Genomic DNA, 24,833 nt, shown 5'->3' with positions numbered 1-24,833 from the left:
AAGACAAACAGAAAGGGCTTGGTGCAACAGAACAGTTGGAAATGAGTGTCAAAGGCAAAGAAAGAGATGAAAGGAGGTGTAGGTCTGTGGATTACTTTTGCTATTGCTCTTGCTAACCTCAAACAAAGCTCCATTTCCCTCAGGTACACGTAGAGCCAGCCCAGGTGAGGTTTCTTTTGGCTGTCCTCTTCCTGCCTGGAGTCCTCCTGATCCCTGGTGTGAGGGTATGTGCCCTTGGACTACATCGTGGAAGCCAGCACCATGCAGTCCATGGGCATATACACTTGCCTCAAGGTTTATTTCATCATGGCTGCCACTGACCAACACTGGAGGTTGCTCTGCTCTTCAGGAAACACAGACTGACTGTATGCTAATGGAGAAACTATTTGACTACTTGTTTCCTCTTTTCTTTAGGGGTATATTGGTCTCCCAGGATTATTTGGGCTACCGGGGGCTGATGGAGAACGAGTGAGTATTTTGTGAAGAAAACCTTGGTGTGTTGGTTGAATACAGTTCTTCAGAGCCTGATGTAACCTTCTCTATGTGTAGTTCCTGAGGAAGGAGGCAAGCATGCCTAATGCTTAACTATCCCTTCCTTAGCCTCTTCCTACCCTTGAATGAAGACCTGTGTCCCTGTATAATGCTGATATTCAGTTGAGGAGAACCCAGGCTTCAGGCAGGGCTATCAGACCTCACTGTTGACTACAGAGGAGTTTTTCTATATTCTCCTTCACTTAAAAACCTGCCTTCCCTCTCCCCCTTGCCAGTTCATCTTGCTGAGGTGGGGCAGGATGAAGAGAATATACATGGAGATTCCCTGCTCCCACAGGAATGACCTCCCAGCCACTCTGTCTCAGCATCTGACTGGAGATGTTTGCAAAGAGCCTGGCTCTCAGAAGAGACAGTAGCTTTCTGAAAATGGCTTTATTTCCAGTTGCATTGAGTTAGGCAGTCAAGAATGGGGCTGTGAGTGGGTAGCTGTGGCTGTGTCCTCCCTTCCTCCCATCCTTTTCATTGTGCCTTCCCCCAACCCGAGTGTTCAGAGCTTTACAGGACACCCCTTGCTTTTCCACTCTCCATCTCCCCATCCTCCCAACTGCCTGATCTCTTCCCATCCAAGGACCCCCCTCTTCCTGCTACAAGAGCTCCTAAGAAAGGTCACTGGAAGATGAACACTGTTTGATTCCAGGCTTTTCTCCCTCAAATGCAAGCTGCAGAAACCAGAGAGGCCCTGGGACCATGTGGGAGTGAGCATGTGTGTGCCTGCCTGGGAGGGGCCTGCCCTGCACTCTGGCGATGCTGATTTAATGCTTGTATAACTAAATAAGAAACATAAACAGAAGTTCTGCAGCAAGTGCCTCGGCAGTGGCCTTCATTTGGTTCCAGACCAGTAGCTTAATGACTGCTCCTGCTAAGCACAGCCCCAGCCTGGGGGTGCTGCCTGCGTGTGTCCTCGGGAGGCCATAGATAATGGGTGAAGGTTAATTGTCTTCTGCTCTCGCAGCCGACTGCAAGTAGTCAATTTTGATTCCCAAACAATGCTGCAGTCATTAGCCTGTTTTGCATTCTCCTTTCTCTTCTCATTTTGTTTTGTATTGTTGGTTGGCTGTTTGATTTCTCAACCAGAACCTTTTTTTTTTTTTTTTTTCTCCTCTCTGTGTTTTTTCCTTGCAGGGGATCCCTGGAGTTCCTGGGAAGAGGGGCAAGATGGGTAGGCCGGTAAAGTTTTTCCTCGTCTATTATGCAGATGTTGTTGAATGAAACTGGAAACAAGACATGTGGCTTTTGGCTGGGTCCCTTCATATCTTCAAACAGACCTTTCCATGTCTGTCTTCTCAAGCAGGAAGAAAACCAAAGATAGAGATACTGCTCTCTTCCTTTCTTCCATGCTCTGCTCAATTCACAGGCATTAGCATTCTTTTTCCATGCTCCCTTGCATCTTACACTTCTTAGATTTTCTTCTACAACATCTTCCCTCCTGTCCTGCCTCTGGCCAGTTGTTTCCCTGGATGCACTTTTTAATTCCCAGCCATTATTGCAGCGTCCCAGGTGTTTGTACTGGCTCTGTTCCATCTCCTGCTTTGCACTCCCACCAGTTCCTTCACATTATCCTTTTCTTATTGTGACTCTCTCCTACTCTTTTCTCATCCTGGTTTGTGTCATGCAAGTGTGGTTTTGTATAGAAACCTTTTTGTCCTTGGTGATGTAACATATTGGTGAAGATGTGTTTGAGGAGCAAGGAGACCAGGTAGATGTGAGAGCTCAGCTAGGAGGAAGAGGTTTTTGCAGGTAGGGCTGAAAACAGCTGTGAGAGCTGTGTAGAAGAACAAGGGGGACTGTGCTGACTGTAGCAAAAAGCAAGAGCAAGTGGGAAAAATACTGAAATGAGCAGAGGAAACAGGGAAAGGACAGAAAGGAAAGACTTTACCCCATCAACCCTCTTCCAAGCAGTTCTGTATGCCTCCTTCAGGAAGTTGGATAAAGCTTTTGGCTCCAGGAATCAGCAGAGAGCTCAGGCATGTTGGAGCTCTGGTGTGTCTCATTGCCTTTGCACCTTGTCCTTCATGTTAGCCTGAGTTTCATTTGACCTCTGGACATCATTGCACTCACAGGCTTCTTGCAAAATGTCCACTCACCCACACACAGAAAAATCCAGCGCTTTCCCCTTGCCCCCCTCGCCTGGAGTCCATCCCAGGAGTCCACACCCACCGCTCGCTGATGTTCTCACTGTGAAAGCTGTGCAAACACCTCAGCAGTGCCATGTCCATCCCACCTGTCCTTCTCTGCCTGGGATGGGGACCAGTCAAGCAGATTTTTTGGAGGGGTGCTGGAAATCTATACCAGATCTTTTGTAAGCTGCTGGTTGCACCAGAAACCCCCATGATGAATAAGTGCAGAGCCCGTGGTGTAACCATGACTCAATGGCCAGGGCAAAACAAACACAGCAGCTGTCGTTAGGTGCAGGGGCTCTGCTCTCTGCTCTCTCTGCACAGAGCATGCTGCAGGCTCAAAGCCTTCCAGCTGTTGGTTGGCCAGGATTTGTAATCTTCCAGGCAGGGGTTTTGGTCTGGCGGTCATTGCTACAAGCAAGGGGCTCCCCTGAGATCAGCAGGGAATCTCTCAGCCGTGGAGGCATTTATGCTGGGATCTAGGGAAGGGATTAAATGGCTGTGCATGAGCACCTTTGTTCTGCTTGGCTCCTTCAGAGAGTTTTGGCTCCATCCCTGTTTTATGATATCAGGTTTAATAAGAAATCTTGAATGGACCGATGCTGACAATTTGTGCTTCCGAGCTTGAACAGAAAGATTAAGTGACATCCACAGTTATTCAGGAAGTCTCTGGGAGAAATGGAAAGCAGGAGCCAGCTGACCTGATTCTCTTCCCAACACCTATCTCCTGGCCAGTGCTGCCTCCCAGCTGCTTTGGGGTTTTCGTGAGCCTTCTGGGATTTCTCTGGTCTCTCCCATCCCCGCACCCTTAGGTTTGCCAGCGTGGCTGCTGTTCCTGTGCTATCTCAGTGTTGTCATTTCAGGGGGGAGCTCTTGGAAGCCCTTATTAGCTGCCATCAAAGCTGGTGAATGCTCTAGAGAGGAGGGAGGGAGTTGGTATCACACGTATTTCTGTACCTGGCTTTGTTTGGGATGAGAGCTGGCAGCAGATGAGTGCTCAGCCAAGGAGGGGCGGGGGGCTGGGGGAGGTTGCATGTGACATGGTGGGCCTCCGAGAATGATGTAAGAGGGAATGATTAAAATAGAGGAACTGGACATGAGTCAGATCTTGAAATCCTTCCAGGGAAGTTAAGTTTTGCAGAGCTGTGGGGGATGTGGTGAGTCTGTCGTGAAAACAGCTGACTCCACCTCCTGCTCGGTTCTCCCTGCCCAACATCAGTGACGCGGGAGGCCAGTGCATCCCAACAGATGGGCCCTGGAGAAGGAGAGGGCTGGGGGTGGTCTGGGGGGAGAGGTATGATTGGAGTCCAGTGCATGAAGGAGGCTGAAATAACATGAGTCTGTACGTCTCTGGATCTGCCTGTTTTAGAGGTGGGCTGGGGGGCTGGAGCTGATGCGACTGCTTGCTTAAACCTTCAGTCTTGCCAGTGCAGTGGCTGAAAAAAATTGTCTTTTATGGTATTTTTTGTGGATTTTTATGGTGTTCAGTTGAGCAGCTGGGAAAAAAAATTATAAAAACAAGACCCTATCAGGGCTGCTGGGGGAAGGAGTGAGAGAAGCTGTTCATACCCTGTCTTGCCATGCAGAGGCAATGTGTCGTCCTGGTTCATCTTTAGGAAGGAGCTGTGCTGCCACTGTAGGAAATGACTCATAGGAAGAGTAGGAGATAGAACTAGCTCAAGGAACACCAAGCTGTCCTTATGCTGTGGGAGATGGGTAGCCACAATCAGAAGTGTCTGCACTGCAGATTGTATTAAACTTCAAATCGAGTGTAATATTTTCAGAAATTCTTAAGCCCTGCTAGAGGAAAAGATTTTAAGGCAAATTTTCAGGAAATATATCCAAAGAGCTTTGAGCTCTTTTTTGGTTCATCTTTAGTTTTGATGTGTGCTTATATCTCTCTTTTTCACATAGAGTGTCAGTACTGCACCAGCTGTGCTATTTTATATCTATGATTTTTTGCTTACAATCTGTTTTGTTAGTAGTATTCTTTCAAAGAGATAAAAAAGAAGGAGCAAAATTTAATTCAAAGACATACTTAGTAATTTTGAGGTTCATCTGAGGTCTATTCACAAGTCAGTCAAACATAACCAAGGTTTCCTTATATTTTTCTAAGAACCTGGTGGTGCTGCTGGTCCTGTGCTTAGAGCCTCGCTGTGTCAGGTACCATGCAAAAGCCTCATGAAAGAAAAGCCCTGGCCCAAAGGGTCCACAAAACAGCACAGGATCAGACCATCCCCAGGGCTGGAAGGATTTGGTAACAGCAGCACGAGCAAGACATTAACACCACAAGCAGATATCTCTGCTTCCCTGCCCGTCTCTGTGGTCATTGTTCTGGTTTCTCTCCATGACATGCAGTGTCACACAAGCTGCTTGGCTCTTCTGGCTCTGTGCAAACCAGGGAACACCGTCCTTGGAGAGCTCTCCTTTGAGCTCAGCAGCTGAAGCTTAGAGTGGAAATGCCAAGGATTACAGCTCGTGTGTCAAGGAAGAGGTGCCATAAAATGGCACATGGATTTGAAGTAATAGAGATCAGCATGTGAGTGAGTCCAGCAGTGTGCCTCTCCTGTCACCCACAGCATGGGGGCTGTGAGAGCCAGCAGTGACCTGGCAGCTACTGGAGCCAGCCTCAGTGTTCACTGGGAGCACCAGTGCAATGCCAGGGTGCTGGAGCTGGCGTCCACTTCCCAGGAGCTGACGACAGGCAGGATCGCCCTCTCCAGCTCTCAGCTTGTGACACAGTGGCACCTTCTCACCAGGCTGTTTTTCATGTGTGCTGTCTTCTTCTGTGTTTACTTATCATGCATTAACTCCTGCCTCCAGTGAACACCAAGTCACAATACATTGCTTTTTCTTCATCTGATCAGCTGTCAGAAGGGCATGTGATACTCCTGCCCTCCCCACCAGCGTGAGTAGGCTCTTGCATCATATGAACAGGCATCAATTGCCTCATGGGAGACTCTGGATAGCCAAAAGCAGGGGTGCTTCTGGGTCAGCAAGGTTTTTCTTTTGTAGCTTCCCCAAACCTTTTGATGGATGGCTGAGATAGATCAATCCTGAGCGTCAGAGTGTGGGGCTTTGCCAAGGTACACAGGCTCAGCTATTGTCCATGCCAACAGTGGGAAGACATGCTCTGCCATGTGCCTGGAAAGGCTGGCACAACCACGGAACACCAACAAAACAAATGTTGCTTCTCTCTGTAGGGACTAAGAAGATAAACAGCTCCTCTCTTGCTCCAATCTTTTCTCTACTTTGGATGCAGCTGAGACCCTTCCTTGCATTTGGAGTGAGCCAAGAGTTTCCTGCACCACATGAGCTGAGATTTAGGAAACTGGTAACAGCACTTCATAGTACTCTTAGATGTGGCCAGCTAAAGCCAGTGGAGAAATGTGTGGGCTGAAGACCTGTGTGTACAGGCAAATCCACAAGATGAGCTGCAGAAAGGAGCACAAGTGGTCTGTAGGAGCTAATGGACAGGACTTGGGTAGCTCTGTTTTGTGCCAGTACCCCAGCACAGCACCAAAATGTTTGGTGCCTTTTTCAGGAACTGATTAATTAGCAAATAGAATATGCTTTTAATCATTCTGTTTGCATGAAAAGTCCAGTAGAGGTCCTGAAAACTAGCTATGAACAAAGCTCCTCTTTTAATGAGAGTTTTAGCCCATGGACCGGATGTTTCCTGTTAGCCATTTAAGTAAATTCTTTGCTTTTTTTTTTTTTTTTTTTCTTTGTTAACCTAAATTTTTTAAATAGATGTGGTTGGAGCAATCTGTGACTTTTTTCAATGCTGAAGTTGGACACTAAAGCTGGGCAGCTGGTCTGGTCTCTCCACCCTTCTGGGCCTGGTTCACCACTCTGAAATGCAGGCATGAGCCCAGAGCAAATGTCACCATCTCTTTTTGGCCTGAGCTGTGTTCCACATGTCTGGAGTTTCCCAAATCTCTGTGGTGAGGTGCTTGCATGATTACTTCTCACATGTTCCTATGTCCATGATTACACCATACAAATAACCTGGAGAGGTGGACAATATCAGTATGTATTTCATTTTTTTAAGAATGGGCAAAGCAAATTACTGAAAACACAGGGAAAAGAGTTTGAAAGGTGCCAAGAACTATAACTTCCATTGAAGGAAAAGAAACAATCCCAAATATATTTGGTTTTTTTCCAAGAATGTTCCTAGGAGACTTGTCCATCATCATTCAAAAATCTTGTGAGAAACTGAATCAAGGCTTCCCAGGTATCTTTAATCCTTCAGGGCAAAGCTTATTCATAAATCAAAGCTCAAAAATTATTCTCGATAGAAATTATAGGGAAAAAATAATGCAACTATCACCTCTGAGTCTGAAAACATTTTGATCCCTAAAGCTGCTTGACTTTCTTGAATAGGAGGCTGCTTGATTTGGAAATGTTGGCCATAGATAAGGAGGAGCAGTGGCAGGCTCGGTGGTCTGTGGCATTAGGCCAACGTGTTTGTGCAATGGTAACTTGGTTAGAGCTCTGCAGGCTGGGAAAAGATCCTGTACCAGTGAAAAAGGAATAGAGCAGGAGTGTGGAGGGGCTGGCATTTCGCTTGAGTGATGTTTGCTGGGGGGGGCTTCAGGAAATTTTTGTTGTGTTGCTCCTGCTGTGCTCCCACAGCTGGAGGGAGAATTATGTTTAGAAATGCCCTGAAATCTTTGTCCCAAGAGGTGACACGGAGCTGTGAAGTCTCCCGGGGGAGAGAGCAAAGCTTCCTTTCAGGTGGTAGAGGAGCAGAGCTGCAGCAAGACCCTCACTCTATACCCAGCTAGGGATGGCATCTCCCTCTTTGCAGGATTGAAAACTGCCTAGACCCAGGGGAAGGCAGAGGTCCCTTCGTAGCTGTTGAGTTACAGCTGCTGGGAGGCACAGCAGGAGCACAGGGTCTGCCAGGCTGCCTTTGGGGTGACTCCTGCTGGGGCTGAGCCACTCGTTGCTCACCTGTGGAGGGGCTCAGTCTGCTGTCCACACCAGGAATTCTCTCAGAGGTGTGAGCTGCCAACATAAGCTACACTTGTTTGTTTTATTCGCCTTCTTTTTTTCCAGTGAATGCTTTCTCTCACCCTCAGCCCTGCTTCTCCTCCGCCTTTTTTTTTTTCTTTTTCCTTACTTAAATTGTTTGACTTGCAAGTTCCATCCCTGGGGAGGCTCCTGGGCAGTGATTCACCTGGCTGGAGCCAACTGGCAAATAGAGTCTTTTGCAGACAAGACAAGAGGGCTGGTTGGTTTGAGCAGCTTCACCTTCAGCCAACAGGAAAATAAAATCCTATTTTTGGAGAACGATTCTGTTGGCGTGAAGACCTGCCAGGATTCTTTGGAGCAGCAGCTGCCAGACTGCCTCCTTTACTCCTTCAGGGAAAGTGCTTTAAACTGAATCAGATGTTGTATACATACAACACACCCACCCACACGTGAACACCTGAAAGGACTTTGGCTGAGCAAAGGACACCGTGTGTGTCACCAGTCCCTGCTTCCCAGGAGACAGCTGCTTCCAGGGACAAGAGACAAGGAGCAGTGGCGTCTGCTCCAACCAGGAGCAGTGCTTTGGCTGACAACAGCCAGCAGAAAGGGCAGGCTGCTCTGTTTGCTTTAAGCAGAGGAAGAAAGGAAGGGGAGGTGGAGGGGGATGTAATCCCCTGATGAAGGAGGAGCTGGTTCCAGTGTCTGTCTAGGTCTGGTTGTTCTCAGCAGGAGTCTCCTGATGTATGAAAGGATGCCCTTTGCAGGCAGGGGGGATGAAATAGAATTAAGGCACTATTGGAACATCTCAAAGATAGAGACTTTGTTACTGCTTCAGCTTCAGACTTCTCAGTGTAACCTGGGATAAATCAGTTTCTATCTCTCTGTGTCTCTGTTCACCGAGTGCAGCGAGGACAAATTGGGTTGGGTTGTGGTTGGATTGGGGACGGGGGAGCACAGGAGCACCCAGATCTTGTTAGTCCAAAATACCTGTTTGTGTGCTCTCTCTCCAACTCCTCCCCAAGCATCATCTTGCTTCTTTCATTGAACTTCTCCTTCGGACAATGTGAAATCCATTCAGCTGGACATTTTCCGCCATCTCCTCTCTGAATTTCCCAGCTGTGAGATAGAGCCAAAAGTTTTGTCATACCTGACTGGAGCGCTGTGGAGGAGCACCCCGCCGGCTCTTGGCCAGCAAAACTTCTTAGCCAAGCATTTTCTTCCTAGTTCTGCTGCCATTTGCTATTCCCTTCCCTGTCTTGGTCTTTCCCTGTCCGTCCTGTCCCTCCCACAGAGCAGGCAGGATGCATGGCTCTATATTTTTCACTGGGGTGTTTTCCTCTGCTGTCACAATTCTTAAGCATAATTTCCAGGGACCCTGAAAAAACAGCATGCTGAAAAATGATGGATTTTCTGTACCAAAACCCCTTCTGCGCTCACAGGAGACTCTGAATCTGCTGGACCCTTTAATCTCTTTCAAAAGTCTCCTGTAAGGGGCTGCCAGTTGTGACCCACCTGTCTGCCAGCACCATAAAATGAGCTCCCTGCCTCATGTGTTCCCCCTCAGTTGGGGCTCCTCAGGCTATTGGAGCAGTGCATGGGAGAGCAGAGGTATCACAGCTTAGGGGAATGAAACCAGTGGGATAACAAAGTCTGTAACTTGTAGGCTGCTGGTTTTAGTTGAACAGTGCTAGTTGTGTTCCTGGGGAACATCTTTCTCCTTTAGGCTTAAGCAGGAGAGGCACCAAAAAAATAGGTTTTACAGACATGTGAGATCCAATAAATTAGAACACTGTGGTCACTGGAACTGTTATTGTGGTTTAAACTGCTACTACTTACCCCATGGAAACAAAGTGCTTTCTTTTTCATTAGGGGCTTAGATGACTGATTGTTACTGCTGTGCAAGAGCTGTGCTGGAATAGCTTTCACAACCTAGTTTGGGTCTTTGTAGATTGTATGGATGCTGAAATATCCTGCTCCATGCCACAGCCACCAGCCTTAGCCTCATTTAAAGTGCAAAACCTGTTAATACTGGTGTGCTAAGCTCGACTGCTGGGCTAGGATGCCTGGGGTTAGTTGAATTGAAGCTGCTCTTTCCATTTGTCTCCTCCTCCGGGTTTGTTTTACGGCTTGGGCCAAAAAGTACCAGGGGACCACCCACCACCCCAGCAGTGGGTGAGCTGGGGCTGCGGGTTGCTGGTGCCAGCAGTGCAGATGGTGTGTTAAGGACAGTCAGGTGTTGACAAGGATGGGGCTTTGGGGGTGAGTGTTGTGCTGGGCCTGTTCTGCTTTTCTTCTCAGCTTCCTCCCACTTTGACCCTTTTCCATCCCATCTTGAGGATGGACAGAACCCCGAGCTCTGTGGGCAGTCACAGCATGCTGTGAACAGGTTTTATTGCTGAATCTCTTGGTTGCTGGGTAATATTGGCCAAGTGGCCTCCGGTGCTCAGCTCTGCCATTCAAACACAGGAATAATCTGGTTTTCTAGATATTTGGAGATCTAGTGCTGGAAAACCTGTGTAAAAAAAAGTTAGACTTTTACTAACTCTGTCACCAAGTGCCTCAAATCTCCTGTCTTTAAGCAGCAAGGTTAATACTGGAAACTGAGGCGTAAAAAGGCATGAAACACACGTGTGAAACGTGCATTTAAATAGTTCCTTATCTGGGTTCTTTTATTCTGGCACAGGAGCACATTGTTTATGTCACATTGCAGCAGTTTTAAAAATTCAGGAGACGGTGTTCTAGTCTGGAGCAAGCATTCCCCTAGCTGATACTATGCTGCTGTAGCAATATTGTTTTCATTGTACCATTCAAAGTAGTAAAATCTCCCCATGTTGGCAAGAGCTCGGCTCCATAGCAGACACCTCAGCAGCCACAGGGCCAGACTGCTGCTCAGTGGCATCCATGGGTCACTCCATGCCCAACTCTGCCCTCTGAGGAAGGAAGGATGCAGCTGGGGGAATGGTGAAGGCTGTGACTGAAATCTGCAGCAGCGTAAGTACAGTATCAGTCTATGCACGCTCCTATTTTCCTTGGCAAGTCGTATGACTGTAAACAGCAAAATATTCTGGCAGTCTTCTTGGTTTTTTGTCTTGCCTGAGCAATGAGTTTTCCCTGCACATCTCTCTCTTCTTATCTGACTGATTCAGCATGTAGCAGAGTTATTTTCCCCCTTTTCTTCATTAAAGAAAATTGTAGCCCCCCCTGCCTTCTTGTTATATTTGACATCTTTGTCTCTAGATGGCAGAAGGCTGTTTCCGGTGGTTGCTTACCACAGCTTCTTGGCATGCGCACAAGCCTCAGGGATGTAGTGCCTAGCTGGAGAAAGGCAGACAACTTTCCTATTCGCAGTGATTCCCACAAAATAGGAGTGTTGAATCCAAGCAAGCAGTAGCTCGTGTTGGTTCAGTCCTTTGTACTGTAGGCAATTGGTACAGAAGAGCTGAAATGATGGCTCTGAGGTCAGTGGCAAAATTTTGATTGACTTAAATAGGTGTCCCATCTCTCACCTTAGATTTTATGAAGTAACTTTTTACCTCTTCTGCTCTGTAAACCCTCAAAGGTCAAGGGAGGTCTTGGATGAGAGAGTTCCCCAGTATAGTTTTCCTGTTCTGTCTGTTGTGATCATTTGAGTTTTTGTTGCTGCTGATGGGTTTTCAGATAAGTGTGTTGCCATTGGCCGTTGCAATCCACTTCCCTCAGATTTGCTTTTGCCAGATAACCAGTATTTGTAGGTGTACAGGGAAGCAGGCAGGAAAAGAGGGCATCCTCTCCCTTTCTGCTTCATCCCTGTCTCTTCAGCTCTCAGCTATTCCAGAACGTGCCCGTGTTCTCCTTTGTATTTCTGGCAAGCCAGAGAAGGGGATAAAGCACTTCTACTTTGACTCCCAGTTTGAGTTCTTCCTGCAGGAGACAGAGCATGGCAAGACAGGGAAGAGAAAGCTGCTTTGGGATTTGGTCATAGCAGGGAATTGGGGGGGGCTTAGAGGAGCACAGGATCTGTCCAAGAGTGAGAGAGAACGTGTCACACCACCATGTTCTGGCTCTGGCTCAGTACCTCCACTCCCTTCTCTATAATTATCTGAAGTCTTCCAAACTTGTATTGGATGTAATGAGATGAAGTCGTCTTTTGTGGTGACTTTTTCATGTAGTAAACATGGCCTTTCACAGCTCTGGGGTGTGGACTGTAATGAGTTTGGAAGTGTTTGTTCCTCTGGCAAGCTGAAAGGGAATGAATTCACCAGGCATCTCCGATCAGCTCCATTAAGCATCTGCATGGGCTCCAACAGGCTTTGTGCTGTCCAGCTATCCTGAGAGAAGGGGGTGCAGTTCAAATGATCCTGCTAGTAGATAGCACTAAATAATTCAGATTGACAATCCATTTTTCAATATAGTCACTGCAGTGAGGTTTATGAATCAAGGTTTTGGCCTTGTTGAGCTGTGCTGGTGTGGCAGGAATGGTTTGGATGAGGACAGGCAGGCTGGTTGTCCGACATGTCCCTGTGTCCCACTGCTTTCCAAAGTGCTGCACGGGGTGCGAGGGGAGCGGTTTGTAACAGACTGTCTACACCAGGGAGCCTCAATAACATTCACATTTGCCTCCTCTTCTCAGGGTTTTCCTGGTAATTTTGGAGAACGAGGACCTCCAGGCATCGATGGGAACCCTGTAAGTTCATAACATTTTCCTTTCTTTTTTCTTTTGCAGTAGACAGCACACTGTACTGCATCATGCTAGTTAGAGCTGAGTGAAGCTTTTACGCTTGGTGGCAGCTGCTGTCTGGTTTTGTCCCCCCTGAAAAACAAATATACATCCCTGCCCTGCTGAAAATTCCTGTGTTTGGTTCCTGTAACTGTTGGGTCATCATTTGCCATCAGTTTTCTGTCTCCATCTCTTGTCTTCCTCGCACCTGAGTCTTGACAGATGCTTTCGTATCCTGAGGGTGTGACTAGGAGAAAGTCAAGAGAAAAAGGGCAAGGATGTTGCTCTGGCAGAGCAGGCAGTGTTTGGACCATGTTGTCCATACCACAGGGCACAGATTCCCTCCTCTAGTGTCTGGGAGCACTGAGGGACAGACTCCACAGCTGAGACTGCTGCCTGCCCCATCCCTCAGCCAGCCCTGGGACTGCATGGGGAGTAAGTCTTCAGTCTCCTGAGCTCTTGGCCTCCCTTCAGTCTTCATCTGACCCCTGCTGGCTTCCTAAGAGTGAGATGTGTCTCCTGGGAGTTGGATCAGGATGGTCACAGAGGGCATTTAAGCAGCTGGGTGCTGATAAGGCTTAATTTGCTCTGCTCTCGTAGCACTAAACTGTGGGGATGTGCTGTGTTTGCTACTGCTCACAGAACACATCCTTGTGGTTTGCAACAGTTCTCAGATGTATTAATTATCCTAAATTATTTTCTGAATTACTGTGTTGGTTTTCCCTGAATTAGCATGTGAGCAGCACTGATTCCTCTTTGAAATTCCTGCTGCCTTGGTTATTCACACATAATCACCGTGCTGCTCTGGGGTTTGATGGGATGATTTGTGTGAAGTAACCCACTCCACATGTGTCTGCAAGTTCCCATTTGTCATATATGCAGCAAAAAGTTATTTATACAATTGACTCCAATCCCCAAGCCAAGCTCAGCTACACTCCAGCTTTTGTGGATTTCAGCACAAGAGTCATAAATGCAATGAACTGAAAGAATATTCCCAAGGAATACTTCTGCAGGACTTTTCCCATCCTTCAGTCAATTTAAGCCATGGATCAGAGTGGAATCAGTAGTCCCAAAGTAGAAAACTTTCTGATCATACTGCTATTTCCAGCCAACCCACCAGGAAGAGCAGGGATCCTGGAGGACAGGAAGACTTTTTTCCCCCCAAATAGCTTACTTTGTTTTCTTTTGAATATGCAAGTTGTCTAAGCCCCATTCAGAAGATATTCTCAATGCCAGTCAGCTGATGGCAGTTCCCAGAGCCTGGGAGAGCAGCAAATGTCCTGTTAATTCATCCAGAAGGATTGCTCTTCTTTCATCTTATCAACGGCTTTTAAATATTAATGTGCCTTGGCTATCACAGAATGAAAACAGACTGTTTGGGCTGACTTAAAGGGAGGTTCACAGGGTCACAAGCGGAGTCACAGACGCAGAAAAATGCCAGAAAGTCTGTTTGTGGAGCACACAAATATGCTGAGTTTGGTAGGTGGGGTGTGCAGCTGAGCTGTCGCAGGCGGGAGGGCTGCCGGAGGCCCGGCTGCCACATTCTCTGTTTGATCCCCTGGTCGCGTGGGGGAGGCTGAACCCAACAGCCTCTGATCTCCTTTCCATCCCCTCCAGGGACAGCACAGGCTCTTCCAACCTCAGGGGCCTTCTTCCCTCCTACCAGCTCGATGAGAATTGTTGTGCCATCGCATTACAGATCCCATGTTCCCCTGGTGTGCTTTAGCCACTCCAATTAGGCTCTTAATCACAGGAATTAGACGTGGGAAAGGGCTGTTGATTCATCTCCTCTCTTGTCCCACTGCCTGGTTTGTGTGCTGAAAAAAGGAGAATAGAGCCTGATTTCCCTTGCAGGTCAGGGACTGATGGCCAGGAAAGGCCACTTGTAAATCCTCCATTTCCTACGCCGAGGAACGGCTCAAATTAACAACTAGTCCTGTCCACATCTCTCAAGGGAGTCCACCCCCTCCTCTCCCAAGAGGAAATTCTCTTCCATCAGCTGTGAGGTCATGCATTTCCTCATATACCTGTTCTCTTGAGGGATATCCATATGACCTAAGTCAGAAATCTGGAAGTGCCTCTTGAGACTGGTGGGACCAAGACCTGACTATCCACCCAGCCTGCAGCCCAGCCACACTGGGAGCCTGCAGAGCTTCCTGGGAAACCCAGGCCACCGTGCAACTCCTGTGCTCAGCATTCCTGGCATACTGCCTCTTCTTCCTGAGCCTAGTAATGCCAGGCCTCAGCTAAAAGCTTGAAGCCGACCTTGTAACAGTAGCTCTGAGGACACAGAAATCCCACCCATGAGGAACAATTGCTCCACAGATGTCCCAAGTATGCAGGAAAGGAACTGGCCATTAAAAAAGCAATTTTAGGCTGGTTGAGATTATGAAACACTTTTGTGTGTGTGTGCTTGCCCAATAGTCCTTTACTCCACTTCCCATAAAATAAACACACGTAACCCTTTACCCAAGGAGCCCTGAGCACATTCAGTCACGTTGCGTCCCCTTCTCTTTCCTTCTTCCACTAGGCAGATCTTTCCATAAAAGGGGAGCTTTATTGCACTGGAGGGGACTCCACCAGATGTGCACCATAAACTGAGCAGGGCTGTCAAAGAAAGTAGCCAGCATGATCCAGAGCAGGGGCAGGACTGTCTGAGTTAACGGGAAGTTCAGCATTTCCAATGCACTTGTTTTGAGAGGCCCCATTGGAGATGGAGGTGTGTAAGAGCAGGTCCTTGCCCTGACAAGCAGCTCACTGTTAGCGTGGCCAGGGAGGCCACCGAGGGAGACATGGGACAGGCTGAGCACCCCGTGGTGGCTGAACTACTCAGAGACCTGGATCAATGAGTTGTGGGGGTCTGGCAGAGCTTCTCTGCTGTGCTTCACTTGAAGATGCTATCGGGCACCCACCAGTGCTTCTGCATGTCTTTGGAGAGCTCATACAGAAGAAGTTTGTGGTGAAGCTGAGAAGTCAAACCAGCTCCATGACCCTTGGAATGATGAGCTCCAAGGAGCCCAATACATTCCCAGGACCCATTTGCCAGCACCAGAACCTGCTATACCCTCTCCCCAAACTACCCAGTTTCCTTTTCATGCAGGTCTTCCTTTTCCTATGAGTTTTATTATTACTTAACCACTCCCAAAAACTCACCTTTCCCAATGCTAAAGCAGCAGCTTTCCTCTCCTTCCCACCTTAGCCTTGCTCTCCCCGTGTCCCCACCCTGCTCTGGTTCCTCTCCCTGCCAATGGCTGGATCTGACCTGGGGAAGGCTCCCACCTCTACCCTGCACAGCAAAATGTTCCTTTCATCCAGCCTGCTCCTGGGAGGGAAGTCAGCCCTGGGAATAACTGCCCAGCAACAAGCAGCCTGTGTCTTCCCAGGATGTGCTCACAAGTGCACTCCCTGAGATGGAAGTTCTGGATCCCTTTGGTGGGGCAGGGGCTGGGGTTGAAAGGGGGGATGGAAGGGGGAGGGACGATCTTTTCCCCTCCCTCAAGCCCTTGAAATACTAAGCTGCCTTTCAGTCTCTGCTTGTCTATAAAGTGTCCATAACCATGTGGGTTTGTCTTACCTTTTAGGGAGAACTGGGAGCCCCAGGTCCTCCTGGAGTCCTTGGACTCATTGTAAGTACAAAAAAAAAAGGAGATCTGGCTTGTTGGGCTTCAACCCTTTCAACCTGCCTAACTACGCACAGATTTCCTCTTCCCGTGAGCAGGATGACTGTTTGTATGGGGGAGGTGTGACATCTGGGGAGAGAGGGGGTTTCCTGGTGGATTGGGAGGTGGAGGAGGGCAAACCCTTCCAAGCAAAAGGAAACAGATTAGAAGTCTGGTTTTAGTGTCTTTTTTTTCCTGATAACTTGCCCTTTTGATAACATTTGCCAGGGTATTTCTTCAAAGATGCAGCATTCATTCCACACCAGGATCTCTTAAAAAGCAAGTCCCTGTAAGCAGTTAAGGGACACACAGTTCTTGTTCACTGGAGAGACAGTGGACAGGAACAGTTTGTCCTCTGGGTAGACAGGAATTTTACATGCACTCTCACCATCCCATCACTAATCCAGGTAATTATGTACTCAGCCAAATTCCACCTTTCATTACGCTTTTCCCCCAGCAGGAGATAAATAGCTGTAAGGCTGGGTGGCAACTCCTCCTCTGGCAGCTGTGCTGGGGGTTAGTGAATGCCCAGCTGAACATAGTGTGGTTTATTTTTAGGTCCTAGGATCTGTTTCAGGTTATTCCCTTCCATGCACAAAAATTGGTAGGCTCTGTTACTACTACAGCATTCTTTCATAATGGTTCCTCCTCATCTGTGATAATTCATGGAAACTTGGCTTGCAAGGAATGGTTAAAAACCTTCCCCTTTTGCCTTTCTGTAGCTCAAATTATAGGAGTGTGTTTTAGCTGAGATCAAGGCCTCCATTGCACTAGACATTGCACAAACCCAGACATCTTACATTCCTTGAAGGAACAGCAGGGAATATGGTGGAACCCCCATCTTGGAGATGGGGGATTGGGACAGAGGTGGATTGAGGGGAAAGCATTCCATAGAGCCAGGAATTAGGTCTGTTTCCCCTCATTAGTGGAGATGGAAGTAACTACTTTAGCCATGGCAGCAGAAAGAAAAGCTCCTGGCAAAAAGCTGGAAGAGGAAGACTGGTATTTAAAACAGTCCCATTGAAGGCATTGTCCAGATTGGATTATATTCCTCCTTGCTTTTGGAAAGATTCATCTTTTCCCTGTTGCCATTATCTCACTGGTATTTTGTTCACTAGAAAGTGTAAGGTCAGAGATGGTAAATGGGATCACAATCCTTCTAGAGATGATTGAGTCAGAAGCTGCCTGTCCTCCCGTCCACACTGGCCCAGCCAAACTTCAAAATGAGATTCAGGTCAAATTGAGGTAGATCCTGTGTCCCAGGGTAGCATGCATCTCTTGAATTCAGGATGCTGAAGCATCTCTAATGGATAGACCAAGACTGACCTCCTCCATCCTCCTGGGGAGAAAAGAGCAGCTCCATCCTGCCTTGTCCTCCCTTTGGAGGACAGCTCTAGCTCCTTCCCCAGGGTCTGCACACAGGACTCACACTGCAGGGCATGGAGAAGGTGACACATGGCCCCCATTCAGTCTCTTCCTTGCACCTGCAGGCACCCTGGGGACCAGCCCGGCTCCAGCTGCCACAGGCACCCTGCAGAGTTTGGTTCACAGTGTAAGAGAGGCTGAAGAGCAGAATGAGGTGTAACTAAAGCCTCTTGCTCTCCTAGTTAATCATGTGGGCAGAGCTCTAAGTAAATGCATTTCTACAAGCAGCCTTTATGCTGGGAGGTATGAAAAGGGCTCTGTTGGGACAGCTGCAGCCCAGCTCCCTCTGCGTGGCTGCGGGCCTGGGGCTGCGGCTGGAGAATCGCTCCTTCAGGAAGCCTGCCCTGTTTATTTACACACTGAGGCCAGGCTGGTGGATGCTGTCACTGCTTCTTTTCATGGCAGAGAGCAGCCAGAGCCCATTTCAACAGCAGCACTGAAGGGTTTCTGTTGTATATCGCACATGTGTGCCCACGGCAGCCAGAGCTCTGCTGTCCTCCTGCGCTGGAGTAAGTCCCAACACACAATGCCACGCTGACTTCTCACTGCAGTAGGATGAGACACCTCTGTCCTCACCTCTTGTCTCTCCTCTCTTTCCTTTGTGTGCTGCCTTTGCTTAGGGGCTGTCTGCATATTCGAAGAGCCTTGACTCATGCCAGGATGCTGTTTTTGTTGATATCAGTAGTGCATTTCTTCACGGATACTGAGACTGGATATCAGAGGAACTTCTCACCACATGCAGGGATCTGTTGGGTTTGCATGTAATGACTGTGGTAATTTTCTTTCTCTCACTAGGGTGACATGGGCCCTGTTGGACCAATTGGCTATCCAGGACCAAAAGGATTAAAGGTGAGGGAATAGCTGAGCTCTGTGAGCTCTCATCCTTCCATAGCTGAGCTGAAGGTTATTCTGTTCCTCCTTTGGGCAGTGGTGACTGTCCTGAGAGAAAGGATGGGCAGCAGTGATGTGTGTCCAGGCACAGGACTGTTGAACACAACATCCCACTGGTGCTCTGCAGTAGGCGTGATTCAATGGAGAATTCCAGGAGCATTTTCCCTGTGTGCCTCCAGCACATGAAGAATGTGTGATGGAGCACACTTTGGGAGCAGTCTGGCTCCCAGACAGACCTTGAGACTGTGCCAGGCCAGTGCTGTGGGTCTGAACTACCACCCCATCAGCAAACAGCAATGTCACAGACCTGAGCAAGTCTCCACCATGGCTCAACCTCACTCTGAACTTTCTTTTATTTCAGGGGCTGATGGGAAACCCTGGAGAACATGGACTGAAAGGTGATAAGGTGATCTGAATACTCCCTTATTGCACTGTGTTTTAATTTTGCATGTGAAACCCCCTTTCTAGTTTCTTTCATATTCAGCACCATAGTGCTGGTTCCACTCTGGCCATCTCTACCCCATCCTCTCATTCTCCCTCCATTCCTGACACTCTAGTTTTGATTTTTCTTTCTTTGATATCTGCCCCATCCCCTTTTCCATGGAGTATAGATCAGTTATGCTCAGATCCTCTTTGGAGCTCCCGTCTCACACTGGCGATGACAGTAAATGTACAATTAACTGGTGTTCCACTGTTTTTATGTTGTTTATGTGATGGGATGGGGAGGAGATGATCTGACACTGACAGTGAGTTTGTATTAATGCATTTGGGGGAAACATGGTGTGAAAAAGCAGCCCTGTATCAAACAAAGCAGGTGGATCCCCTGGAAAAACTGTTGTGTGTTGGATATCCCTGCTCCTGTTCAAGGAGCCTCACCTCAGTTCAGCTTCCTACTGAGAGGAAATTGCCTTGTCCCAAACTGATATAAATCACTTTAGAAAGAGCAAAATGGAGAGGGGACTTGATTGCAGTGATTTAGTGGTGCTGGCACAAAAACACGGGAGCTTGAGATAAATCAGCATGAAGCTGTGTGTGTAAATGTCTCACTGTCATAAGAACCCTCCTCCTACAGATATTCGGCTGTAGGATTTATTTAGTCTGAAAGAGTGGGAGGTGCAGTTATTTATTGGTGGCTCTGATTGCTCAGGAGGGCAGTGGAAAATGACCATTAAGTGTATTTTCCTCCTCTTGTCGGATTTTTTGTTCTCTTCTTAGATGTTTGCTTTTAGAGAATGATTTAGCAGCCCAAAACTGCACAGGGGGGAAGTAGTGTCAAACCAGTTGATTCAACTCTTCTTATATTATAGCAGCTCTTTGCCAGGACTCCTGTGTCTGCAATTTCCATTTCTCCCCTGTGCTGCTTTTCCACTTCTGTTGAGAGCAATGACAAGGCAAGAGAAGGGCTTTTTCTTTAGGACAAGCTTAAGACATTGTAGCTGGTTTCTTGACTAAACACCAGATCCTAGAGTCCACAGACTCCTCCATCCATTCCCTGGAATAAATGGTTAAGTATCTTTAAAATCACCAACATTTAAATCATTGTTTAGCAAAATGAAACTTCCTGGACAGTTCAGTCTCCACCACTTTATAGAAACTACACTGTTTCTGCCCAGTATTTCCCCTGCCATTGCTGTCACAGTAACCAAATGGTTTGTGACTCTCTCTGGAGTTATCCTTACAATAATCCCAAGTGCGGAATTATCCATCCTCCCAACAATCCCACGCTCCTGAGGTACAGGAAACCTTTTCCTTCCTCCCCAGCTGCCTCCCCCTGCAAGCTCCAGGCTGCAGGTCATCCTGCCTTCCTGGGGATGGGTTGATGAGGATTTAATTGGATGTCTGCAAGTTCCTATTAATCCCATCTGTCTTGGTCACATCCAAAACATGTGGCCTTGTACAAGTTTGTCTTTTTGTAGCTGAGAAAAACTCCCTTCACTCAGCAGCAGTCAGATGAATGCTGGTAAAACCTGAGAATAATGACAGGGTGGCTGGATGGTGTGTGTAGGCAGCAGGAATGTCACTGGAGCTGCCACCTCGGTGTCCACCTGGGAGAATGTCCTCACATCACATGACCAGGTGTGAACCAGAATAGCGGACAACATCTCACTCCTCCGGCAGAAATCACATCTTTTTATCTAGCAGCTAGACAGGCCAGTCCAGGTCATCCTCCTGTTGCCATTCCAGTGTTTTCATGCAGGCAAGGAGACAGGGAAGAGAGGGTTTTATCTGCTGTTACAGGGAGAAGTGGAATTACTGTATAACTGAAATAAAGAGCGGCCTTGAAAAGACCACGTGGGGTGATGAGTGCAGGGGAAAGGTGGAGGAAGCAGAGGAAATCCCAGCTACTTGTTCTCACAAAGGAGTTTTATGAATCAGGACATCTGTAACTTGTGGAGGACATGGCTCAGGCAAATACCTCTGGAGTTGTGTGGCGTTAGCTCCCTTTGCATTGCTAAGCAGGAAGTCTTGGGAGCAGGGACTTCCAGTCGAGGAAAATTGAGGGGATTTTGCACAACAACCTCCTCTGCATCGCACAGACAGCAAACACATCCCACAGCTGTGCATTGGTCCCTTCCCTTGTAGCCCCTCTCTGTTTGTGTTGGGTTACAAAGGGCCTCGGGGTGTCTGAAGCTGCATTTCTTTTTATAGGTGAAAGATGAAGCACAGGCAACATAACATGGGCAGAGCCTGTTTGTAATTTCAGATCCTACATTCCTTTTCCTGCCCCACGAACAAAGTCCTTGCAGGCCCATTTCGTCATCTCGGCACTGCAGTTTTTAATAACAAACATGCCTGACCTCTTTCCTCTGTAATTTTTCCCTCTTATTAAGGACACAGACTCTGAGTCCCAGTTCCAGGGCAGGTGAAAGGTGATGCCCCAGTCCTCAGTTCTGGTTTAAGGGATTAACAGCCATAGATGGACTGCTCATGCCGTGACATTTTGCTGTGCTATCACAGTAACATGTGAACATCTGGCATGAAGTCCAGCTCCCCATAAGAGATGTGTTTTGTTTCCCCTGCTTCCTTCTTACCCTCTCTAATGCCCATTTCTCAGAGCTGTTTAAAAGCTGGTTTCATTGTCATGCCCCACTTTTCCTAAAGGTTGGAAACAAAGGTTTGTTCCTGCCTTTTGCTATGCTCTGGAAACTCTTTTATTTTAGTAGTTATTACTTAGTGTCCAAGTATTTCTTCTGAAACAGTATTTCAATGGCCGCCTGTACTGTCTGGGTAGAAAATTGCTTAATAAAAAATATAATCTTTCTTTTTTGACCCTCAGAATTGATGGTAAAGACAAACCTCAGAGCCATCCTGTTGCTTCCAGAAAAGCTGTTTTCATGCTGCCTTCTGTTGGGAGCAAGAATTAAGTAGATTTCAGTGTTTTAAGCCTTGGACTACATAAAATAAGTAGAAAATTGGGAGAAGATGAGAGAAGTCTGTAAAGGAGCTGGGTCACACAGTAGTTTTTTTGCCATTTCTATTGTATGTAATACTTGGGGTTCTTCCGAACTGAAGCTGTGTAAAGAGCTGATTGTTTCCATTTTGCATTGCCAAAAAAAAAAAAAAAGATGGGAAATACTTTAGATGAAACAAAATGTTGGTTATTTGACTCAAATTAAAATATTTTAGGTTTAAAACCAAATGAGTAAAATCAATTTAACATTTTTAAGAGCAACATTCTAATTTTGCTATGTAAAAGATTTGTTTTGAAGACGGTTCAGTGAAATGTTCTGGGAACATTTGCCAAAGAATTAAAGTAAATTTAGCGTGAATCCATGAAATATTTCCATCATTGAATCTGCATAGTTCTTAATTATTTTTCTTCTGAAAATTTGTCTTTGAAAAGTCTTTACCAACTCAAACCTGAACCATCCCCAATTTCATTATCCCCTGCATGTTACTGAAGTAGTTACAATTATTTCAGCTCTCTGATAACTAGTGGGTGGTTTTTCTGGAGTGAAATGGACTTTCTCTGTCCTCTCCCTGTGGACTTCGGCTCTGTTGCAGGACTCCACATGTCTTCCATGTGGACTATGTTTAAACATACAGCTCTAGAGTGGCTCATTCCCTCGCTGGGGAGCCAAGTTCATGGGAGAGACTTCCTCCCAGCAGTTATTTTTGTTGGGTCTTGTCATTGTACCAAGTTATTGTAGTCGTTCCTCCTTTGACTTCCCAAGTAGAATTTTCCTCTCTCTGCCCCATCATTGACTCATCCTTTGTTTAAATAAATCACTAAATGCATGAGGTTGGAAGGGGCATTAGAAGGTCATTTGATCCACAGAGCTGCTCACAGCAGGGCTAAGAGCCAATGCAAGGTAGTCCACTGCTCCTTGGAAAACCTTCAGGGATATTTGTCTTCCGCCCAGGGAGTCAGAATCTGTTATGTTGGTCCAATGAGGGGACAGACAGACAGCTTGCTCAGGAAATATTGTCAGTGATGTGCTCCCCATACCAGTGAACACCAGCCTACCCCTCCCAGGGAATCTCAGCTCAGATATTGGCAGTGAGGTAGTACTAAAGCATTACCAGAAGCTGCTCTTGCTTTCTTATGAAAGAGGATTGATGCTTGATGTCAAGACTAGGGTATGCTCACAGAAACCATGAGGATTGTTTTCTTTTCTATAGGGCCTTGTGAGAGAAAAGGTTCATTCATTGAAAACTGAACTCTTCTGTTCAGCTGAATTTAACACTTCTCCACCTTCATGGTCGCTGTTAGCCAGAGGAGTGTGGTCTCTCTTCTTGCAGCTTCTGTAGATACACAGTGCTTGGGAATTCCTGCTTTTTGCTCTCCTGCAGTTTCCCTTCTCACCTTAGAATCAAGTTGGGAAATACAGACTTTGTTCAGGGTTGTTGTTACATTCAATGTGATCTGCAGCTTGCCACCAGTTCGGTTTTGAGTGGAGCTGGTGCTGAGACTTTTGCTGTACAAAGCACCTTCTAAGCATCAACCTGGGGATTTTGTCTGTTGCTGTTGCCTATTTTAACTCTCTGGTGATGTATACCCAGGGTGATCAGGGAAGAGCAGGTGTTCCAGGAGATATCGGCTTCCAAGGAGACAAGGTATTTGCTTTTCTTTTCTCCATCATTCTTTTCCCCTTACATAGCAGTGGCCACCAGTTTTCTCAGTTCATCCACTAGGAGCTGGAATTAGCTGCATCCTGCTGTCAGGTTCCCCTTCTTGAATAGTTCCCATTTGGGGTATGCTGTGCCTTTTCTAAAGTCCATGTCAGAATATGGATTTTCTAGTTACTCATAGTAAAAGCAGTTCTGCAGGGGCCTTTCTATAGGGGCTATGTCTTCTAGCAGAAATTGGAAGTGATGGGATTGATGGGGATGCCTTTGAATGTGTGTGGTCCAGCGGCTGCAGACGCAGGAGATTTTGTCTGCTCAGTGCAGCAACTTAAACCCTGACCCAGCGAAGCACTTAATGCTCTGTATAACTTCTGATCAAATGACTTCTCCCCTGTGACTCGATGTGATACTGACTGTGGCTGACAAATGTTGCACATAGCCCTGTGCTGGAGCCTGTGTGGCTCTGAGCCACAGCCAACGGCAGCAGCTCGTGTTCTTTGGGGCTAAATTCAGGGCTGTCTACAGAAACATCTCACTGACATTAGTGCAGCTGTCTCAGCTCTATGCAGGGCTAAGTCTAGCCTTTAGGAGATGCTTCCCATTCTGCAGCGAAGCTGGGGCATGGGGAATTGGTATTTTTTTGATGCCTCATTGTGTTCTGAAAAAATGTGTCTCTCTCAGGGCAGCCAGGGTTTGCCTGGGGTCCCTGGGGCACGAGGGAAAGCAGGCCCCCTGGTAAGTAACCAAGCACCCTCTGCTTCCTAATCTCCCTTTCTAAAGGTTCCTTGCCCAGCTGGAAAGACAGCTTGGCAGGGGTGTGCTGTTCTAAACAGGAAACCCAACAGCCAGAAGCCAGCTCACTTTTCCCCATGTTTTTCTGATTTCTGCAGGGAAAAGTCGGTGACAAAGGACCAGTTGGGTTTCCAGGACCACCTGGCCCTGAGGTATGTCCCACCACCACCTTCTCACATCCTTGCAGCCTAGGGCTTCACTTCTCTGCTGGGATAAAATGGCACATGTGTGGTGATGGGGTAGGAAGGATCAAGATGGGTTCATGACCTATTTTGCATCTCATGGTTTTCTGGTTTTTCCTTCTCCTTTTTTCTCATAGAAAATTTTTTAATTTTTTTCCCCTCAAAATACCATTTAAAGTAGAAAATCCTGTTACTTCCTTTACCAAAAAATAGTCACAGTGGTACCTCAAATGCAGGATGAGTTTCCCCCAGCACACCATCATTTTTGTCCTTCCTAAGCAACCAGACAAAATGTATAAGATGCTAGAAAGCCACTTTCCAGCACAAGTGATGGTCTGTTTTCCCCTCATCAGCGTTCTGGTATTTCACAGGGTCTGGAAGGGCTCTCAGCTGACTGCTGCTACTTAGCAGTCGTTCCTCTTTGTTGCTATTGGAAATAAGCATGGATTCCTTTGTCCTCGAAGGGTGG

General features: G+C 47.2%; 1 protein-coding gene across 5 annotated transcripts in view; it reads left to right on the top strand.

Annotated features, from left to right (window-relative positions):
* Positions 1-24,833, top strand: part of LOC125336677 (collagen alpha-1(XXVII) chain B-like) — a 146,887-nt gene that overhangs the window by 53,061 nt on the left and 68,993 nt on the right. For 4 of the 5 annotated variants that reach the window (XM_048325571.1, XM_048325570.1, XM_048325568.1 and 1 more), the window contains 9 exons: positions 415-468; positions 1,675-1,719; positions 12,259-12,312; positions 15,927-15,971; positions 18,225-18,278; positions 18,682-18,726; positions 23,325-23,378; positions 24,072-24,125; positions 24,281-24,334. In XM_048325571.1, coding sequence (XP_048181528.1) covers positions 415-468; positions 1,675-1,719; positions 12,259-12,312; positions 15,927-15,971; positions 18,225-18,278; positions 18,682-18,726; positions 23,325-23,378; positions 24,072-24,125; positions 24,281-24,334 — 459 coding nt within the window. The remainder of the gene's footprint in view (positions 1-414; positions 469-1,674; positions 1,720-12,258; positions 12,313-15,926; positions 15,972-18,224; positions 18,279-18,681; positions 18,727-23,324; positions 23,379-24,071; positions 24,126-24,280; positions 24,335-24,833) is intronic. The other variant, XM_048325572.1, reaches the window with a different exon arrangement.

This window comes from Corvus hawaiiensis, chromosome 21 (assembly GCF_020740725.1).
Source record: "Corvus hawaiiensis isolate bCorHaw1 chromosome 21, bCorHaw1.pri.cur, whole genome shotgun sequence".
In the NCBI taxonomy this organism is placed as follows: Eukaryota; Metazoa; Chordata; class Aves; order Passeriformes; family Corvidae; genus Corvus; species Corvus hawaiiensis.
Note: the sequence above shows the minus strand (reverse complement) of the source record. Positions and strands in the feature narration are given on the sequence as shown.